Genomic DNA, 22,466 nt, shown 5'->3' with positions numbered 1-22,466 from the left:
AGGGGCTGCTTTCTCATCAACGCCCCGCTGTTTACGCTAAAGTTTTTTACTGTTTTAAAAAGCAGAGTTGAGAGAAAGCGTCAAACTTTAGCGTAAAGAGCAGGGCGTTGATGAGTAAGCAGCCCCTTTCATATACGAAGTAATTTCCCTTCGTTTAAGTTTTAATGTCGCTCCTTACTTTCAGCTAAAAAAAAACTTGTTTTTTTTTATTTAATTCTTAAAGAAATAGGAATAGCCACATTAAAACTTATAACGAACAGAAATTATTCCGTACATGAAAGGGGATGTCCCCTCCTCAACGCCTCCCTCTTTACGCTATAGTTTTTTTTTGTTTTAAAAAGTAGAGTTGTGAGAAAGAACCAAACTTTAGCATAAGGAGCGAGGCGTTGAGGAGGGGACAACCCCTTTCATATATGGAATAGTTTCTGTTCGTTTTAAGTTTTAATGTCGCTCCTTACTTGCAGTTAAAAAACTTGTTTTTTTTTATCTAATCCGAGCTAGCGCGCTTTGGTTTTGTATCATTTTTGGAGAAACTTCTTGCTTCTGTTCATTAATAAATTTAAAAAAACAAGTTTTTTCAACTGAAAGTAATGAGCGACATCAAAACTTAAAACGAACAGCAGTTATTACGTATATGAAGGGGGTTCGCCTCTTCGTCAATACCTCGCTCTTGACGCTAAAGTATTTTTGGTTCTTTCATAAAGGTAATTTATTCTAATTAAACAGCCTTTGCGATTCAGGGGTCATTTTTAAAGAATTGGGACAAAATTCGAACTTTAGCGTAAAGAGCGAGGTTTTGACAAGGGGGCGAACCCCCTCATATATATAATAATTTTTATTTGCTTTTAGTTTTAATTTCGCTCATTACTTTCAGTTGAAAAAACTTGTATTTCTTATTTAATATCTGATATTTTTTAGATAATGCTGGGAAAACCGGCACCCCCTCCATGAAAAATTTTCTTCTCCCATGAAAAATATCCCCCTAAGGATTCCTCAACAGAACGATCCTCCCACTTAACCCTTCCCCCTGAACACCCTCCCCCCCACCAGAAAAAAGCCCCGTGAAAACTTCTGTAAACTTCCTAATAGCCAATACAAAACAATGGGGAAAGTTCAAAGCTTGCAGCCCTCCCCCAGGGACTGTTGGGGATTAATTCGCTCCCAGAGACATAGTTATTAGATTTTTGGGCTATGCTGAACAAAGTGGCTATCTCAAAATTTTGATCTGGTGACTATGGGACAAAATGAGCGTGGGAGGGACCCTAGTTGCCCTCCAATTTTTTGGTCACTTAAGAAGGGCACTAGAACTTCTAATTTTCGTTCGAATGAGCCCTCTCGTGACATTCTAGGACCACTGTGTCAATCCGTTCACCCCTTGGGGAAAAAACAAATAAACACGCATCCGTGATCTTTCTTCTGGCAAAAAATAGAGAATTCCACATTTTTGCAAAAAGGAGCTTGAAACCTCTAAAGTAGGGTTCTCTGATACGCTGAATCTGATTGTGTTATTTTCATTAAGATTTTATGACTTTTAGGGGTTTTTTCCCTTTTTTTGAAAATATGTCAAACTTTCTCAGGTGTGTACCTTTTGATGGGTAAGACTAAACTTGCTTAAACTTATATATTTAAAATCAGCATAAAAATCGATTCTTTTGAAGTATCTACTGGTATCAAAATTCTCTTTTTAGTGTTTCGGTTACTATTGAGTCGGGTCGCTCCTTACTTACAGTTAGTTACCATGAACTGTTTGATATATTCCTGATTTGCTCTACGGCTACTACTGCTGGACTTTGACTTAGCTTTGACTTACTTGACTTATGTTTCCTGGCGGGCGTGGCTCAGCGTAGAGAGTTATGTCAGCCTCCTCCTTCTGGTGCAATCAACAGCTAAAGCTGGGGCATCGTGGACATCGATGTTTGTAAACTTCAAGCATAAAAAAAAACTATGGGACCATCGATGTTTCGGAAGGCCGCGGGATAGTTTCCAGCCGGCTTCTGCTGGGTTAAAGTTCGGCACAATTTTCCAGGTAGGTTTGATAGCCTTTTAAGGAGATGACAGTGCTATCGTGGTGTGAGCTCCGTAATTCGGATTGAAAACAGTGTCTCCTGCGTTGTCTGTAGTAACTTCTCGTTACTGTCGAAGTTGAACCATCTCAGGCCTTATATCCTCCTAAGACTTTTCGTCTCGAACACATCTACGGTCTTGAGAGCTGTGATTGTCGCCGGCCAGGTTTCTGTTCCACAAAGAATTACAGACCAGACCAGAGCGTTGAAGATTTCCTGCTTTGTGTTTCTTTCAACTAATACTTGGTTTCCTCCATAGGTGACGATTTAACCTCCCCACGGCAACAGATGCCTTGGCTATTTTTGCTTGTAGTTTAGGGAGAAGCGGAATTAGTGCTGGAGAAAAAATATAAAAAAGAAAACATGTCTGGATATCAAATGTGGACATGTCTTCTTTTTCTTTCATAATTATTTTTAGCTTCTAAACTAAAATAAATAGAATCAATCATCAGAGAATCAGCTTCATATTTGAATAAATTTCTTTCACTTGATAGTTTTTTCAAAACTTTTTTTTTTGTTTCCCTCTTTCAAAGATTACAGGGAAAGGGAGTATTAAAGACGGGGTTTTAAACTCCAATTTCCGAGCACAGGGATTTCAGTGGCAGATCTTTTATGGTTTTAAGCCTTTACACTCTTCAAATGACACTAAAATCCCGTTTTGGTGCCATAAGACATTTTATGATGGTGTTTCCATGTTGGAACTATAAAAAGCGCGTAAATGTAAATATTAGCTTCTAATTTACCTTAAACAGCTCTCTACGATTTTTTAATGCCCTATTAACGCTGAAAGAATAAAATTGAAAAAGAGAGAATTTCAGCGTTTCCAGCTATTTAAAAAATTCCCATAAGTTTGTCTCTGTATACTTTTACATCAAAATGAATGTAATAATAGCGATCACTCCCGAATCATCATTAACTGCAAGTTTTTCTTCAAAGGAGGATTCAGTTGCACGGAGATTGAGTTGCATGAGTGTTCATTTGAAAGGGGTGGATTTTCATAGGGTTTCAGTTTCACGCGGGTTCAGTCAAGTGGTGGGTGAGTCGCAAGAGGACTGAATTAAACGGGGCTTGAGTTGCACATGGGCTCAGTTGTAGAGGGCTCAGTCAAAAGAGAGTTAAGATGCACGGGGGTTGAGTTGCAGGAAAGTTCAGTTGAATGGGGTAAAATTGCATAGAATTCAGTCAGACGAGGGTTTAGTCGTGTGATTGTTGAGTCACACGGGGATTGATTTAAACGTGGATTCATTGTCACCTGGGGTCAGATCCAGGAGGGTTCAGGAACATGAGTTCAGTTGATTGGGCTTCAGTTAGACAAGGGTTTAGTTGCATTTAAACTCAGAAAAACGGAGAACCTTTTTCATACAACATTACATACCCCGCCCCCACAGGGCTATATGACAGGGAATACAGGGAGAAGAAGAAAAACACAACAAAATCAGAGGCAACGAAGAGCCGTAAAACACAACAAAATCAGAGGCAACGAAGAGCCGTAATGCTTCAATGCTTATGATTTTTTTTTCTCAGAGAAACTTCATATGGAAAGTTTAGTCGTATAAACTGTAAAGGGGGCTCATTAGACTGAAAATCGAAAGTCCACGTACCCTTTTCCAGAGTGCAAAGTTATTGAAGGGCAACCATTCCCCGCCCCTCTTCCACACTTTTTTTCCCAAATATGTCCCATCAAAATTTTAAGACGGCTGTTTTATTCAAAATATTTCATATGTATGTTTGCTGTACTGAGGAAACTCCCCAAAGCTCCCTTGGGCAATGGCTGTAAGTTATGCAAGTTACCCATTTCCAGCAAATAAGGTTTTTTGGAGGAGATGGTCGTAGAAATTTCGGAGGAGTCTCATTCGATTAGAAGTCAAAAGTTCTAATTCCTTTTCTGAGAATCAAAAGTTATCGGAAGGCAATTATCTCCCCCCCCGCACGTCATTTTTACCCAAACACATCCAATCAAAATTTTAAGATAGCCGTTTTGTTTAAAATAGGCTAAGATCAAACATACGTTCCTCTAAATTGACCCCCCAGCTGTTGGGTCGAGGACTGTAAGTTATGGAAGTTGCCCATTGTTAACACAATAATAAGTTTTTTATGGTAAGGGGGTCTAGAACCAAAATTAATAGAAGAAACTTATTTTTGCAAGATTAAGAAAAACTAGATCTAAGTTGCATGGGCAACGTGAGGTGTTGCGGCAACCTTTGCTCGGCTTCGCCGAGTAAAATGTTGCGAGAGCAACACTTTGGTTTTGTTTCCTCGCTGCGACTAAACGCTGAAGTTGTTAATCTGTAAGGATGCTAAAATACATACTAGGTACACCAACTCGCAAAAGTTGCAAACTCCTCATTGCTAAAGATGATTGTAGCCTTACAGCCGATTATTACTTACAAGTCCCCTACATGTCTTACCACTGGAACCAAATTGGTCTTACCATCAAATACAACGGAAACAAAAAATAGGTACACCAACTAGTAAGAGTTGCGAACCCCTCATTGCCGAGGATGATTATGAGCTAACAGCCGACTGTTGCTTACAACTCCCCTATATGTCTCACAATTTGTATCGGCCTATTTTTGGTTTCAGTGTGTACCTTACTACTGAAGTTGTCAACCCCTTTAAACTTTCAAACTGGTATATCTCATGAAGGAATTTTTGTACAAAAAAATGGATGACATATACTTTGATCAGCTCATCAAAAGCTATCGACTGCCGTCGAAAAAAAATCTATCTGTCTTAGTTCAAAAGTTGACTTTTTTGCCGTGGGCCAACTTTCTAACGTCATCACTTAGAAAGGAGCAAAGGATAAACTCTAATTTCTTTAGCAATGAGAGAACTTTTAAAGTTTAAGAGACACATCTGATACCATTTCTCTACCGCAATCCCAAGTGCGAAAAACCGAATGATAAACTCAGCTGAAATCACGAACAGAAATGGGTAGAAACAATAGATGGCAGCACTTTCCGACCCGTGGGAAAATGCCGCTTTTTCGCTTCTCTAAATTTTTCTATTTATCACTCAAAGAAGATATATTGGCTGTGAGGCAGGGTAACTGTCGCATATATTTAACACTTATAGATTTTAGTCCATCTTCAATTTGAAACTGGTGCCTGCCTGCTTGCCTGCTAGAACGGAGCTTTCCACTCGAAAGCAGAAACATGGTTTGATGAAACGAAAGCTTGGCTGCATAACTTCAGATAGTCCTCTCTGACATAGGCTATACAACTCCTCTTCACTTCACACACTATAGGCTCTGGCTCAAGGAAAAGCAAAAACCATCCTTTTTGGCCCCAGGCAAGAGTTCTACGAAGCTTTCCAAAATGTAAAGTCATATTCATCAATCCGGCCTAAGGTCCACACTTTCCGTAAAAACCGCAGAGGTTAGACCCTTACCACTTTCTAGCAATAAGCTGAAATCGGGGTGCTAGGAACAAAAAAAAAAAAACACGACAAAACCAAAGTGTTGCTCTCGCAACACAATTAAGGCCTGTCTTTTGAACAGTTTCTAGAACTTTCTTTGAGTTTCTTTCAGTTTCTTTGAACTTTAGCGTTGAATTCGTTGGTGAAAATTTCATTCTCTGAACATTGTTATTTTTCGAAAGAGGAAAACTCCTCTCGAATTTCTTCTTATTGTAGTCAGGTAGCAAGACTAGAAAAGACTCTCAATGATAACATAGATTTTTTGCATTTTATTTAAGATTGTTTCTTTTGGAATGTTAAATAAAAAAAAAACAAGCTTTTTTAACTGAAAGTAAGGAGCGACATTAAAACTTAAAACGAACAGAAATTACTGCGTGTATGAAAGGGGCTGCTTCCTCATGAACACCCCGCTCTTTACGCTAAAGTTTGACTCCTTCGCTCAACTCTACCTTTTAAAACAGTAAAAAACTTTAGCGTAAAGAGCGGGACGTTGATGAGGAAGCAGCCCCTTTCATATACGAAGTAATTTCTGTTCGTTTTAAGTTTTAATGTCGCTCCTTACTTTCAGTTAATAAAACTCGTTTTTCTAATTTAATTTCTGAACGTTTTTGAATCAATGCATGTTTTGATTTTGGCTCTCCACGGAGGAATAATTAAAAGCGAAATTTACATATTTATTTTTTTAGCTAAATGGCTTTCTCATAGTTTTGATCGAATGATTTTGAGAAAAAAGAAATGGGGGAGGAAGTCTAGCTGCCCTCTGATTTTTTGGCTACTTAGAAAGGCAACTAGAACTTTTAATTTTGTACGAATATTTTATTAGTAAAAGATATACGTAACTTATTTATTAGCTTACGTAACGAACTTTTATATTCTCATGTTTTTATTACATATATGAGGGGGTTCACCCCCTCGTCAGTACCTCGCTCTTTACACTAAAGCTTAAATTTTGTCCCAATTCATTAAGAATGAGCCTTGAATCACAAAAGCCGTAGAATAAACAGTTGAAATTACTAAAAATACTTTAGCGTAAAGAGCGAAGTATTAGGACGAGGCGAGCCCCTCGTATGCGTAATAATTTCTGTTCGCTTTAAGTTTTAATGCTGCTCCTTAATTCCAGTTGAAAAACTTTCATATTTATTTTTTCATTTTTTTTTTAATGACACTAGAAAATCCTGCACTCCTTTTATGGAAATTTCCTTCCGCCATGACAAAATCCTCGATGGAAAGTTCCCCCAATATATCCCCCTCTTGTCAACCCCACCCCCAACCAAAAAATCCCCCTGAAAACGTCTGTACTCTTCCCAATAGCCATTACTATTTGTAAGCACTGGTCAAAGTTTGTAACTTGTAGCCCCTCCCACGGAGACTGTGGGGGAGTAAGTGGTCCCCTATGACGCAGTTATAAGGTTTATCGACTAAGCTGAATAAAATGGCTATCGTGGGAGGGGGCCTAGGTGCCCTCCAATTTTTCGGTCACTTAAAAAGGGCACTAGAACTTGTCATATCCGTTAGAATGAGCCTTCTCGCAACAATCTAGGAACAGTGGGTCGATACGATCACCCCTGGGGGAAAAAACAACCAAAAAACAAAAACAAATAAACACGCATCCGTAATCTGCCTTCTGGCAAAAAATACAAAATTCCACTCTTTTGTAGATAGGAGCTTGAAACTTCTACAATGGGGTTCTCTGATATGCTAAATCTAATGGTGTGATTTTCGTTAAGATTCTATGAATTTTAGGGGTTGTTTCCCCTATTTTCTAAAACAAGGTAAATTTTCTCTGGCTCGTAACTTTTGATGGGTCAGACTAAACTTGATAAAACTTATACATTTAAAATCAGCATTAAAATTCAATTCTTTTAATGTAGCTATTGGTATCAAAATTCCATCTTTAAGAGTTTTGGTTACTATTGAGCCGGGTCGCTCCTTACTACAGTTCGTTACCACGAACTGTTTGATATTTAGGTCGGCTCAGATCTTAAACGCTACAGTGTTATTGGCATGGTAACTAGACTTGCGAATTTTCAAAGTTCCAGGGCGCGGAAAATTGTTAGGTTTTTATTACGAATGGAATAATTGAAAATGCCCAAAATGAACCTTAAAATTTTATCATGGAATGCCCAATCAGTAATGAAAGAGAAAAAAGACCTAATTTTACAATATTGTCAGGAGAATGAAATTGATGTAATATACATACAAGAGACATGGTTGCAGCCATACATAAATCTGACTTTTAAAGGATATAATATGATAAGAAAAGACAGATCAGAAGGTACAAAAGGTGGAGTACTGACCTGCGTGAAAAAGCATTTACATTTTACTGAATGGGAGATTGAATTGCAGGATCATCCAGATTATAAAGTTGAAATCAATGGCTGCAGGATACTTCAACAAGATGGATCAACCATTAACATTATAAATGTATACAATGCAAATGGCAACAATAGTGAAATTGGTGGCATTATTGATGAGTTATCAAAGAATATTCCTACTAATGAAGGACTGATCATAACAGGTGATTTTAATGCACACAGCAAGGTTTGGTGCAAATGCGATATTGTGAACTCATCTGGAAGGAGTATGGAGGACTTTCTGTTACAATCTCCAATTTGCCTGGCCACTCCTAATGGATTGCCAACCCGTAAAAATCATTTCACTGGTGGTCACACTACAATTGACCTAACATTTGCTAGCCCTAATTTAGCCACAAGGACTACTGTTACAATTCCAGATCATACATTGCTATTTAGTGATCATTCCCCCATAATAATCTACATTGAGGGTCATAATAAGAGTAGTAGTACAGCCCAATTGGAAAGCACAAGCACCCCTCACTTCAGATTGAAAAAAGCAAATTGGCTTAAGTATAGAGAACAGCTTGAAAACATATCAATTCAGGTATTAGTGGAAGCAGAAACATTGATTGACGATAAAATCCATGTATTTCAAAGCAATATATTAACAGCAGCTAAGAAAGCTATTCCACTAAAAGGTAACTCAAAAAGGACTCACAAAAATAACATTTGGTGGAATACAGAATGTGAAGAAGCAAAGAAGGACTATGTGAAAAATGAAAGAATTTATGCCATAGCAACAACTGTAGAAAATCTGATTAATGTAAAACGATCCTATGCAAGGTTTAAGAGAACAGTGTCCATAGCAAAAAAGAGCAGTATTAGAGAGTTTCTTGAAAATCTAAATTTCAGAAGACCAGCAGCTAAAGTTTACGGGTTTATACGCAGGATGCAAAACAAACAGCCAAACAAAACAAGCAACCCACCTCTAGTTTATGAAAATGTAATTCTGGCAAGTGATCTGGACAAAGCTAATGCAAGCGTCAAACATATGGAAAAAATAATTGGAAAGGAGGATCCAGATGAAGAAGCAGTATCAAGAATGGCAGCAAAAGTGAAACGGCTGACTAATAAAGACCAGCAAGAACCATACAATCAGCCTTTCTCCTTAGTGGAAATAGAGGATATCATCAGGTATTTGCCAAATACAGCCCCTGGTGCAGATATGGTGTATCCCCAACTAGTTAAAAATCTCCCACAAGAATGGGTAGAAGTGCTGTTAGAAATAATAAATATTGCCTGGAAGAGTGGATGTTTCCCAAAAGTGTGGAAGGCGGGACTAGCAGTGATGATTCCCAAACCAGGTAAAGACACTTCAAAGATCGAAAACCACAGATTTATTACTTTATTACCCGTGTTAGGCAAAGTTTATGAAAGACTTGTAAAGAAAAGGCTAAACTGGGAAGTGGAAAAAAGAAAAATACTTAAAGATGTGCAGTGTGGGTTTAGGAGAAACAAGAGTACTATTGATAACCTGGTTTGTTTTCAAAGAGATGCTGCCTATACTTTACAAAACGGGTTGGTAATGATAGCTGTCTTCCTAGATGTTGATGGTGCATTTGATAATTTGGTACACAGACAGATATTACTGGGACTAATTGAGGCGGGGATCCGTGGAAGAATGCTAATGTTTACGAAAAATTATCTAGAAGATCGTGAAGTGCATGTTAGGGTGGGAAATACCATCTCCAGCCATTTCACCAAAAGAAAAAGGGGAGTCCCTCAGGGATCAGCTTTGGGTCCAGATTATTATAATCTGGGTGAACACAACATACCTTTAGATGATGGTGATTCTAGTGCAGGAATTTTTGCAGATGACAATAACCTGTGGGCAGTTGGAAGAACAATTGAAGATGTTGTGCCAGTAATAAAATCCGTTCTTGAACAGCTTGAAATTTGGGCAAGTGACATTGATTTAAGCTTTTCGGCTCACAAAACAAAAGCCATGCTTATCACAAGAAAGAAGTCTATAGAAGTGCCATCTTTAATCCTAAATAAAATGCCCATCGAATTTGTGGACCAAATAAAGTTTCTGGGATGCATAATTGAAAAACGTTTGAACTGGAATCTACACATTGAAAGCATTAAAGCAGCCTGCATTAGGAGAATCAACATAATGAAGACACTAACAGCCATCACATGGGGAAGCAAAGCTGACTTTCTAATTAAGTTTTACACAACATATATCAGGTCAAAGTTAGAATATGCAGCAGTTGTATATCACCCTGCAAATCAATCATCCCTTAAAAAGCTAAATGTTATACAAAATACAGCATTGAGGATTGCATTTGGAGCTAGGAAAACGACCCCGGTTTCATTCATGTTGGCAGAAAGTGGCCTGGATGATCTCGAAACTAGAAGGAACACTGTTACACTAAAATATTTAGCAAAAGTATGGGGGTCAGATGAAACAAATCCAGTGAAATCAAGGATTGTAAAACGAGGTCTGCATGCAACAGCAAACAAACACAGAAAGCAGAACCAATTAAACTTCCTTGAAAGGTCCATTCAAATATGTGCTCAATTTGACTTAGAACTAAAGATCACAGAAATGTTACGTGTTCCAGACATGGACTTACCTTCACCATGGGAGTGTTGCAAAATAAAATGCTCAATGGTCATGGAGAAAAAAGAAAACTTGGACTTCGCCACTAGCTTCAAGTTGCTGATTGAAGAAGCATTTAGGGATTTCCTTGATATTTATACGGATGGATCCAAAGTAGATGACTGTAGTCCAGTTGGAGCTGCATTTGTTATACCAAAAAAGAAAATTACAGCACAGTATAAGTTACCCAAACAAACGTCGATCTTTCAAGCTGAAGTTATAGCAATAAAGAAAGCAGTAATATATACAAAAGAAAATCTGAAAGAATATCCTAAAGTATTGATTTGCTCTGATTCGAAGAGTGCACTGGAAGCACTCACCAACATAAGTAGAAGTGGGACACGGTCAAGGGAAGTGGCCAGTTGCTATAAAGAATTAGTCACAATACCCACAGGTCAAGAAATCGTTTTACAGTGGGTTCCAGCTCATGTTGATATACATGGAAATGATATAGCTGACCGAGCTGCAAAAGATGGCACCACTATTGAGGACCCCTTCACATGTTGTGAAACTCCAATTCAGATTATGATGATTGAGGAGGTTATAAAAAAGCAGCAGCAATACTATTTTGAAGAAAATCGTAACCTCTCGGGAAATTGGTTTACAACACGAAAAACAAGAAGGAAGTCAGAACTGAAAATCTACAGGAATCTGACTAGAAGAGAAGGAACCATAGCTTTTCGTCTAAGGTCCAGACATGCAGGTACTCATTCATACCTTGCAAGATTTTATGGAGATGATAATATCTGTGATCACTGTGACAGTGAAGAGACAGTTGAACATATTTTAATTGATTGTGATCATTATATGCATCAGAGAAGACACATAGAATCATTCTTCAAGGAACAAAAGGAAAATATTTCAGTAAATTTACTACTTGGTGGTTTCTTAAGTGATGAACTAAATACCACAGTCATACGCTTAGTAGTGCAATTCTTAGAAAAAATTGGATGTGACAAGAGGATGTAATTAAAGACGCTGGGAATCATTTAATTTCCAGCGTAGCAAGCAAATATTCGAAGAATATAGAGAGAGGACCTGAGTGACCATGTAGTCAAGAGGGGTCCGAAATTCATCTCATCATCATCATCTGTTAGGTTTTAGCATTATAAGTTTGTTTTGTTATTTAGCTGAATCATTTTTTTTTTACTGCTGTTATCTGTGACAAAATAAAAAATATTACACCTGGCTTAAGCTTCTTAAAAATATTCAAAGCTGTCATGCTGCAATAGCTTTCAGAACTACTCTGTTAAGTGATAGCTTATGCCAAAAGATAGAAGGCCTTATAATAAATTTATGATGTAGTCTAGGAATAAAACTAGATACATGAAAAAAGAAATTCACTATTTTATCCAGTTCTTACAGCTTTTAAAGTAGCTTATAATTACCATTGTCAATTCAAGGTGCATTGCAGCCCCTAGCCTATGCAAAAGCTTACTGATTATGTTGTTGCTGTTTTTTTTAACTGGCCTTTTTGGTATTATAAATTAACAGTAAAGGTCAGAATTCAGACCAGTGAAACAAAATCATGCTAAGAAAACAAGTCTTCATAATATGTAGTAGCCTATAATTCTAGATAACACATTTTGACTGTAGCTTTATATACCCCCTACTTTGCTCCCAACCCCCTCCCTCTAACATGCAAATATATAGCCTATTTGTATATTTTTTAATGTTTTCCATAATGCATTGCTCTTGTTTCAACCCATGTAGCCTACCTATAAATTGAAATTACTGTGGTGAAACAAGAACTTGAAAAAACAAGAGCAATAACTCAGCTTAAAACAACTTGACTCTTTGCAGATGACTCAAAACCTCTCAGACCAGCCTTGTTGTATAATAATCATATCCTTTTACAGAACTATCTTGAACTGCTCAGTCATTGTGCTGAGGATTGGCTATTGGAATTTAATATTGGCAAGTGCCATGGCATTCACTTTAGCAAAAAAAGAAATCTTCTTGCTTTTATTCTATTTTTGGCCAAGCAATCTCTTTTGTAAATTATGAGTAATATCTTGGTGTTATTATTCATAATGAATTAAAATTCAGTACTCAAGCTGAGAAGTCTACTGCTGTTGCTAGCCCAACTCTGGGGCTGATCAAGTGCACCCTTTCAACATCCCCCAACATCATAAGTCTTCTATATAAAGGTCTAGTACAATCTTAAGCTAAGCAAGACTACTCTACTACTACTAACAACTCACCACAGTACCAAGCTGCATGAGGCCAACACAGCTTTGCAAACTCCTCCTCTATCCTAATCTATTCAAAGCTCTTTACACCATCCCAAGAAGTGCCCATTTCATTTAAATCTTTCTTTATGACATCCTTGTACCCCAGATAAGGATGAACTGCTTTCCATTTAGCCCTAGACAGCTGGCTGATAAAGACAATTTTTGGCAATCTGTCATCCTTCATCTGTAGAATGTGCCATAGCCATCTCAACCTTTCTTCCATTTAAACCCTAGAAAGTTGGATTTAACCACATTTTTTGAGGAGTCTACTGTTTGAAATACAGCCAGTCAGCCAGGTACCCTGAATAATCTGTAGGCAATTTCTCTGGAAAACATCTAGTAAATCTTTATCTGCTTTTGGGAGTGCCCTTGCTTCAGAGCCATATTTTACCACTGTCATCACTATACCTTCCAATATTCTAATCTTGATTTGTAGACTTATCTTCCTTTTCTTCCAAACTTTTTTCCAACTGTGAAAAAAACACCCTGAGCATTGGCTATTCTACTTTTAACATTGTCACTGCTCCCACTGTCTTTACTAATAACACTACCAAGGTAAGTGAAGGTGCCCACCTGATCAATCTTTTTGCTACCCAATGTCACCATTTCATCTTCACTTATTCCTAGCCTTAGTGACTTAGTCTTCTTAACATTAATTTTTAAACCTATTCTAGCACCCTGAACTTACAAAACCTCTAAAAGTTTATTCATTTTGCTCACAGTTTCATCTAGGATGCTTAAATCATCAGCATAATCTATGTCCAGGAGAGTTTTTCCTTTGCATTTGATTCTGTGGTCTCCTATAGCCTTTCTTGTGCTCCTTAAGACAAAGTCCATCAAAATGATCTGTATAAAGAGGGATAGAAAACAGCCTGCTTAACTCCTGATTTAAAACAAAACCAGCTGCTAACCTCATTTCTTATCTTAACCTCAGCTGTGTTATTCTCATACATAGCACTAATCCCTTTAATGTATTTGTCTAGTATACCATACAAGGATAAGACCTTTGCTAAAGCTCTTCTATCAACAGTATTGAATGCTTGCTCATAATCTATAAAACTGAGGACCAAAGGTTTTTGACTACTAAGGCAACTCTCAATTGTTAGCAAGCAAAAATTTGGTTGACACATCCTCTACCTTTTCTAAAACCACACTGTTCTTCTCTTGAAACTTTGTCTACAGTATCTTTCAGTGTAAAAAGTATCATATTACTAAGTAATTTGACTCTCACTCTTATCACCTTTCTTTTACTGTGGTTTAAATAAGGTTTTTCTAAAATTGTTAGGTACTTCCCCTTTTTCAAAAATCATTTTCATAATCTCCAGTAACTTATTTCTCACCTCAGAGCCACCATATTTAAGAATCTCATTTACTACACTATCAGCACCTAGAGCCTTATTATTTTTTTATCCTCTTGCCATTGTTGCTAATTCTTTCTCACAGAACAAATGTTCCTTCACATCCAAGGTATCACATATTTTTATTTTCCTCTATATCTTTTCATGCAACTGTATCTTGATTTAGGACATTCTGAAAATGTTCCACCCATCTCTCTTTAACTTTTTCCTTATCACTAATTGCAGCCCTGTTACTATCTTTAACTGGGACAGGTCTGGTCTGACTACTCCCTCTCAATTTATTAACTTGCCAGTACAATATTTTATTATTATGCCATTAGATTGGTTCACATTTTATTTTATTTTTTATTATTATGCCATTCCTTCACTCAGATAATTCTTATACAAACCCCTTCTCCTCTTATTAAACATGAAGTTTTTTCACCAATATTCCTAGCTATAGTCTTAATGTTCTTTCTTAAGACACCATCAGCAACTTCAAAAATTGTTTTCTAAAATTATTCCAACCATCTTCCACATTGTCAAATTTTAAACTCTCAAGTTTAGTATTCAACTGTTCCTGGAAAGCTTCTCTTGAATTCTCATTCTGGAGTCTACCAACATCATAACTTCCCAAGAGGTAATTACCCTTCCAGATTCTCAGCTTTAATTTAACCCTAAACACTAGCTAAAACTCCAAACACTTTTGTATAGGAGAAGAAAAGGTGATGAAATCCTAAGCTACAAGCTAATGAAGGCCAATCCTCTCAGCATTACTTCCTATTGTCTGTGCTTGTTCAGTAACCAAAGGTAATTGGCTGAAACAGATAAAGCAGTCTACCATAACCAGTGCCTGCACACAATCCCATTCCTCAAAGATTGCCACTGATTAGAACAAATTCTCTCAAGATACAGTTACTTCTGACTCTGTTGACATCAACAAAGACAGGTGCTGACTGGTCCTCTAGAAGGTAAAAACTCAACTGGGAAGCTACTGATCATCCAACAGAACATTATCAATAAAAACACTAAGCAACATATCAATCACCAACTCCAGATCTTCAGAAGGAAACATCCTTAAATTGCTCCAAGCTGCAATTTAAGGCAAGGTAAATAGGCCTGTTACAAACCCCAAAATCTTTTGTATATCCTTGGTCTAGACCTAGCCTATATCTGGCCCCATTATAAAAGGGATGGGGTGGGGCTGGGATGTAATTACAGTGGCAATGACCATTGCCATTCAAAAGTGTTTTAAAACAGGGACTCAAATGGTATGTTTCTTGGTAAATTTTTCCTTCTCTTGATGAATTTGCTAGCTATCAAATAATCATGTCACTTAATGTATCTAATAACACTCTTTCCGAATACACTAATCGATATCCTTGTATACTCTATTTGATCCCTTAAAGTGACAGATTGATGCATTTTTTATGTCTTATAGAAATGAAGTAAATACTTGGCCCACCATTTGATTCAAAGTTCAATTGATAATTGTTTTCTCATTTCCAATGAATTTTACTGAACAAATGCAAATTCTAGTCTATCTTATCTGTACTACAGAAACCCCTGCATGAGAAAAAAAAATGGTGGGATTGCAATTTAAGGTAATTTAAGGTAATTGATCAGGAGAAATCTCTGCATGCAGAATGACTGACTGTGAGGTATCAACTTAGCATTACATTTTGAATTGAATGTATGTTTTCATCTTGGATCTATTTGCAGGAAAAGAATTAAAAGAACGTGATACTTTTTGAGCCCTTTAAGGGCTCAAGATGGAATTTGTAAGGTTAGCAATTGGTATTGGTATATGTAGAAAGATCATTACAAGTGCACCAAATGATGTGGTCACCTTCTTGCTAGAAAATTAATCAAGAAAGGGATTAATCTACCTGTTTCTATTTTCCTATCTAATTTTTGTCCTATAGTGTAAATCTATCAGCCTTGTTGAATCTAGCCACTTAAATTTTATAGAATTAATTCATTCAGAAATGGAAAAAATATGGCCTAGCTTAGGTTTGGCTGCCCTCCAAGATAAGCAAATTGACTCTCCCAGGACTAATTTTAAGACACCTTCAGTCTACAAAATGAGCTTGACAGATGTGATATGAAATTTGAACAAGTTTCTATCTATTTCATTGGTGTCAATTCATAAAAATATAATGGAGGATTTTTTTCAATGAAAATGAAAAAAATATGTATTTGTCAAATGCCATATATTACCCCCTTAATTGGTGCCACTGGCTTATCTATCAGTATTAGGGTGCAATTCCAAATTATGAGATTTTTGGTACACTTCAAGACATTGGGCATTTTGCTATCATAGAAGGCAGTTGATTTGGTTAAGGGAAACTTTTAGGAAAACATGTACAGCTCGAAGTGTTTCTTTTGAAGGTATTATCTAGTTCCTAGCTGCATCCCATCTCCTCCACCATATACACTTTTGAGCTATCCAGTTGCTTTTATTTGTATCTCATCTTAGGCTATATGAATATTAAAGCATTAATCAATTTTTCGCTTGTTATTGAATTTGCATTATTTGCCCAACTGTTGCCTAGAAACAAGGTGCACACTTTTTTGAACAAGCTGGGGGTGTATCCCTGCAATAGGGTAGGTGGAGAGGGATGGCTGGAATGAAATTGGAACAGTTTCAATAAATTACATTTTGAAAGAATTTATCATAAGCTATAAAATACTTATACTCTTTTGGTTTTACTATTACTAGTTTAGAAGTTGGATTCATGCACCAGGTTCACCCTAAGTCTTTTTTTTTGTAATATAAATCATCACTTTTTCTGGTATAAAACCAACTAAAGAAATCATGTTAGCTAGGTAGCTGTAAATTATGATCAATAAGGTCCTTAGCCACAGGGCCATAGATTCAAGGCATGGACTTTGTTCACAATTTTTATTATCTGTTTAAAACATTTACAAATGCTGAACACATATTCTGTTTGGCGTAAAAGTTGCTTTTGTAGATTAAAAAGTCCCTGTTCAATTAAAAATGTATACAGATTGATGAATAATTCAATTTAAAATGGGAGGGGGGTATCTTTTCTCTTCTAAATGAGCATTTTGAAGCTATAGTTTTGGCAATTCTTTTGTGTTTGGTCTCAGAGTTAGGAGATATAAAGTGAAACTATAAGGAAAAGTCTTGTCTGGTCTATGGGGATGTGGGGGGGGGAGGTATCAGGTCAATTTTGCTCTTTTATGTTCAGAGGGACAGGACAGTATAGTTTCACTACTATCCCCAGATAAGAGTATACACTATGTTTTTTCCTTTTTTTTATGTCTGTTTCTTAACAGGCATTGTTGCTAGTTCATTATGTAAACCATCTAGGAAATTTTCCTTTGTTCCATGTTTCAAATAGGATATCTGTAAAATTTTAATGAAATTTAATTAAACAAGCTTTGTTAAATGAAACATTAGTTTGATTTGTTAAACTAATGAAGGTTAAAATTTGCCCATTGTAGTAAATATTAGTAGCCATAATGCTAAAGCGAATGGATGGATTTAAATTTTTACTATGCCTTTTCTTTGGTTCACAAAACCAATGACTTTCCCTTCGGAATGTATCTAACTGCTCACACTAGGGCTGGTTTCAGGTTCATTAATTTTTTTAATCATACATATATAACATATTAAGTAAACTAATATCTGGCAGAGAGACAAGCTTATTTTGCAAAGATAAAACAGCTAAAGTAATAAATAACTAAATATATGGATAATCAAAGAAAGAGAACAAAAAATAATAGACATAATATTAATTACTTACCACACCACAACAGACATCCCACCTGACAATAAACAATTTTTTTTTCAACCAGGCCATGCAAGACTTCTTTCAACTTTCTAGGCCATACTTTCAACTTCTTATATCCCTACATTTCCAAGAAAATGAGTTATCATGAAAGTAAAAGCTGCTGCAGTAAATGATTGATACCCTCAGGAATAGATCCATAGCTTAAATTAAACAATAGGAAGGTAGTTTCTAGTTCATAATCATATCCTTTCTTGGATCTAGGGATAGTAATATTTCTTGAAAAATTTCTCTATTTGCCTTCATTTAAGTAAAATCAGTTCTGGAAGTCCTCTTGCCAAGGAGGCAAGGAGACACTTAAAATGTACTACTCAATATCTAGGGGGCAAAATTCTAGCCGCCTAAATGCGTTCGGATCAGTACTAGCTGAAAAGCAATCCTTTTTGGAAAATTCAAGAAGTGTGTTATAACAGTGGTTGATTTCTTGTGGGTTGATGCAAAATTTTGCTCAAAATTTTGCTCAAAATTTTGCAAAATTTTGCTCAAAAAAAAATCTCTGAATGAGGAATTGATAAATTTTGAAATTTCTATAAAGCCTTTCATGCTTGATTGTAGCTTGAATCTTTTATCTCTATCCTGCATTTTTATTTTTTTTTATAGTGTGCATATGATAATTGCGATGACCCTAAACAATGAAAATAATGGCAACATGCTTGTTGCGTTACCCACATAACATTCGACTTGTTTAAGTGTGAAAGGTTACACGTAACGTAACTTCACCAGTTAGCATGGCCTATTACGTATGTAATGTGAAAGTCACTTTACAGAGAAAATTTCTTCCATAACAAATGTAATGTAAAGTAGGCTCAATCTCAACTTAGAATATTAGTTTATTAAAGTTTATGTTGCATTAGGTAAAAGTCAATATAGCAGCAACAAAATTGAATTTCTTGATGAACAATGTAGTCCAGGAGTCACCTCTAATTGACTCAGGACTCTACAATTTTGGCTCTTGGATCACTAGTGAAAATTGGTCCCCTGTGTACCAAACAAATGATGTCGACTTCAAGGCTTTGTCCCTCCAAAGTTTATTGAGGAATAATTATGAAACCCATTTTCCGGTGAAAAAAAATAAAATATGCTCTACCGATAAACCTTACATTACTGCGACTTTTAAAAAACTAATAAGGAAAAAAATCAATTTGTTCAAGCAAGGACATATCTCACAGGCTAATGATCTAAGAAAGTTCCTGAAGAGAAAATTGAGAAAGGCAGCTTCTGGGTATTACAATAGTAAGGTTAAGGATTTGTATTCTAACAAACCCAAACAATGGTACAGGAAAATCAAAGAGATTTGCGGAAAAAACCCTGTTGAAGTTAATTTTCATCTCCCTGAGCCCCCTTCCAAGATAGCCAACGATTTGAACCTGCATCTTGCGTCCATAGTTCAAAGTCTCCCCCCTTTCACTGGCTCAGGTCAAACTATTCCTCCCTCCACCTCTTTCCCCCAAATTTCTCCCTCTGATATTATAAATAAAATCCAAAAGCTCAAAAAATCAAGTACTTGCCCATTAGACATCCCAATTGACTTGATTAAAGCCTTTTCAGACACAATTGCTGGACCTTTATCTGATATTTTTAACCAAATTACAAAATCTGGTAAATTCCCAAGTTGCTGGAAACTAGGTTTTATAACACCCATCCCAAAGAAATCTTCCAGTCTGACTATAACCAACATGCGTCCTATTACACTCACTCCAGTTTTTTTCTAAGCTTTACGAAGGGTTCCTTTGTGACTGGCTTAAAATTAAAATTATACCACGCATTGACATCCGACAGTTTGGTAATTTAAGAAAAACCTCCACCACCCATTACCTTGTACACTTGATTCACACGATCCTAAGTGAACTAGAGAAACCAAATGTTTGGCTAAACCTGGTTTTAGTCGATTTCCAAAAAGCGTTTGACTTAGTTGACCACACTATCCTAATTCGTTTACTACATGATAACTTTGAAATTGACCCACTCTTAGTAAATATTGTTATATCGTTCCTTTCAGACAGATCACAAGTTGTAAAATACAAAAATACCTTCTCTAACCCCCTCCCTAGGTACTGTGGAATACCTCAAGGAACCTTATTGGGACCACTATTATTTCTTGTCATGATTAACGAAATTGGCAAGGAGTTCCCCCAACGATGGAAATATGTTGATGACTTGTCGATCCTTGAAGTATGTCATAGGAATATTAAAAGAGACCCCGTTGAAATCCTAACCAAATGTTCGGATGAATCCAAAAATCTAAATATGACAGTAAATCCCACTAAATCACAGATAATGACAATCAACTTCTTGAAATCTACTCCTGCTTTTTGCGATCCGATCCCAAGCAAAATGCTAGTGAAACATGTTAAGCTTCTTGGTGTCACAATTTCTAATGATCTTAAGTGGGAAACACATGTATCCAACATTATTAAACAAGCAAATGTTTCACTATCCATTTTTAAGCTACTAAACAAATTTAATTGTCCTAAGATACATTCCCTCCGTGTTTACTTATCCTTTGTCAGACCGTTATTGGAATATGCATGTCCGGTCTGGCATTCGCAACTTTCAAAGGAACTTAGTGACAAAATCGAGTCGGTCCAAAAGCGTTCGCTCAGGATCATTTACAAAGAAGGCAAAATTCCATACTCCTTCCTCCTTAAAGCTGCGCGCATTACCACCTTAAAAGAAAGGAGGGAAAAAAATTGCCTGCTTTTCGCTAAATCAGTCATTTCCAATCCCCGCACTGAGGACTTACTCCCTGATTTTCACAATCCCATTAGACTCCGACTCCCCCGGTCAGCCTCCTTAGCAATCCCAACCTACTCTCCGATTCATGCTGTTACAGAAAGGTTTCGCAAAAGTTTTATACCATTTATTCTGAAACACCTTAATAATAATTCGTGATCATGTAATTGCCAAATTCCCCTTTTTACTGCAATGTTTTTGTAATTTAATTGTTAAGTTTATCTTTGATGATTTATTCTTTGATGATTTTGCTTTATCTTTGATGATTTTGCTTTTTTAATTCCTTTTAATTTTAAGTGTTTGACTTAATGTACTATTTTGATTTTTTCTTAGCTTTTAGTGACATATAAAGCGAATTCGGCTCTTTAGAGCTTGTGATAGTTCTTTTGCAAATAAATATTATCTTATCTTATTAGTCCATAGGATGGTGTATGCCTGTTCTTGTATCCTTGTCGGAAGCTCTGAATTCTTGCGAAGCATGAACATTTTTTTGCCATCTAATTGAAGCTTAGAAGAATACATTGTTTGCCCAAATTTAGCTCTAGTAGCCTTTAGTGTTTTCAAGCTTACACATGTGCTACAGTCTTATTTCAGATACAAATAAATAAGCTTGTAATCCTAATTTAGTAAAATTGTTTTTGTGATGTGACATATAGATCCAAAGTTATCAATTTGGATGTTTTGATTGCCAAAAAATTGCTGTGCTTAACTTTGCAAGGTCTAACTAAAAAGAAAAAAAACATAACCTATATTCAGTAATTGATGAAGTTTACACTGTTTTGTAGTCCCTTTTTAAGGGCACATAGATAAATGCAAAATTTTGCACCTCTGAATTGTAGTGGTCAGTGATCTAAATGTAGTGATTAGTGGCTTTCTATCACTTTTTCCTCTCAATTGTAAAACCAAATGCAAAAGAAACCAAACAAAAGATAATCTCAAAATATTGCCTCTTTTTATCAATAATGTTTTTATAAGCTTAATCATTACCTTGTCTAATTATCCTCTTTTGATAAAATCAGATTTTCAAAAAAGGTGCAAAATCGCTACTCCTGGCCAAATGACTTTTTCTTATCTTGATTCTATTTACTCGTAAGGTAAAGTTTGATCCACTGGATTTTCAATTATTTGAAAACCATCCAAGGTAGCATCTGTGCTGTTGCTGAAACATAATATAGTCAAATTTTCTTTTTTGCTCTCTTGAATATGATGTATTTTTGAGTTGCACTTTGAATGTATTTATTCCTTACATCATATTAAATAATTTACTAGATTTCTTTCATTTTAGGTCTTTGCTTTTTGACAATGAAACAAACAGATGAAGAACAGATTGAGAAGGAAGCCAAGGTGAAAAACCCACTCTTGAATTATTTGCCCCAAAATTCACAAGAAATGGTAGATTTAGCTCTCAAATGTAAAGACTGGGCTACTATGCATGGTAAGGAACTGTAGGCCACATCTAGATTCGCTTTTGCATATATATATATATATATATATATATATATATATATATATATATATATATATATATATATATATATATATATATATATATATATATATATATATATATATATATATATATATTCTTATTGTCTTATGTTTGACATTTATCATCTTCAACTTGTTTCTTTTTTTTAAGTTTCATTTGGGTTTTCTGAGACGTAACGGAAAAACCCTGTTTTTATACTGTGAATTGAATAAATAATCCAGTTTTTGGCTTCCTCTAGCATAGCATTGCTTTTTTTCAGCAAAATGCGAATTTTTGCCATATTCAGGTCCAAAGTGTATTTACTTATTTATTTTTGTCTTTTTAAGTAAATCATAAATCGGGTTAGAGACAGTGCACTAGAGAACAAGAAAACAATTACAATCATCCACAGAACCAATTGGAAATTTAGATAT

At 36.0% G+C, this 22,466-nt stretch overlaps 1 protein-coding gene across 7 annotated transcripts in view; it reads left to right on the top strand.

The window, feature by feature from the left end:
• The window catches only part of LOC136034555 (glutathione synthetase-like), a 100,193-nt gene that overhangs the window by 4,391 nt on the left and 73,336 nt on the right, over nt 1-22,466 (top strand). For 4 of the 7 annotated variants that reach the window (XR_010619205.1, XM_065715795.1, XM_065715794.1 and 1 more), the window contains exon 2: nt 21,850-21,999. Coding sequence is in view for 6 of the 7 variants with exons in the window: in XM_065715795.1 (XP_065571867.1) it covers nt 21,867-21,999 (133 nt within the window). In the remaining variant the exon portion in view is untranslated. Of the gene's footprint in view, nt 1-7,495; nt 7,538-14,632; nt 14,654-21,849; nt 22,000-22,466 lie in introns of those variants that run through there. The other 3 variants (XM_065715790.1, XM_065715792.1, XM_065715793.1) reach the window with 3 other exon arrangements.

Source organism: Artemia franciscana, chromosome 13 (assembly GCF_032884065.1).
Source record: "Artemia franciscana chromosome 13, ASM3288406v1, whole genome shotgun sequence".
In the NCBI taxonomy this organism is placed as follows: domain Eukaryota; kingdom Metazoa; phylum Arthropoda; class Branchiopoda; order Anostraca; family Artemiidae; genus Artemia; species Artemia franciscana.
This window is presented reverse-complemented; position numbering and strand designations above follow the sequence as displayed.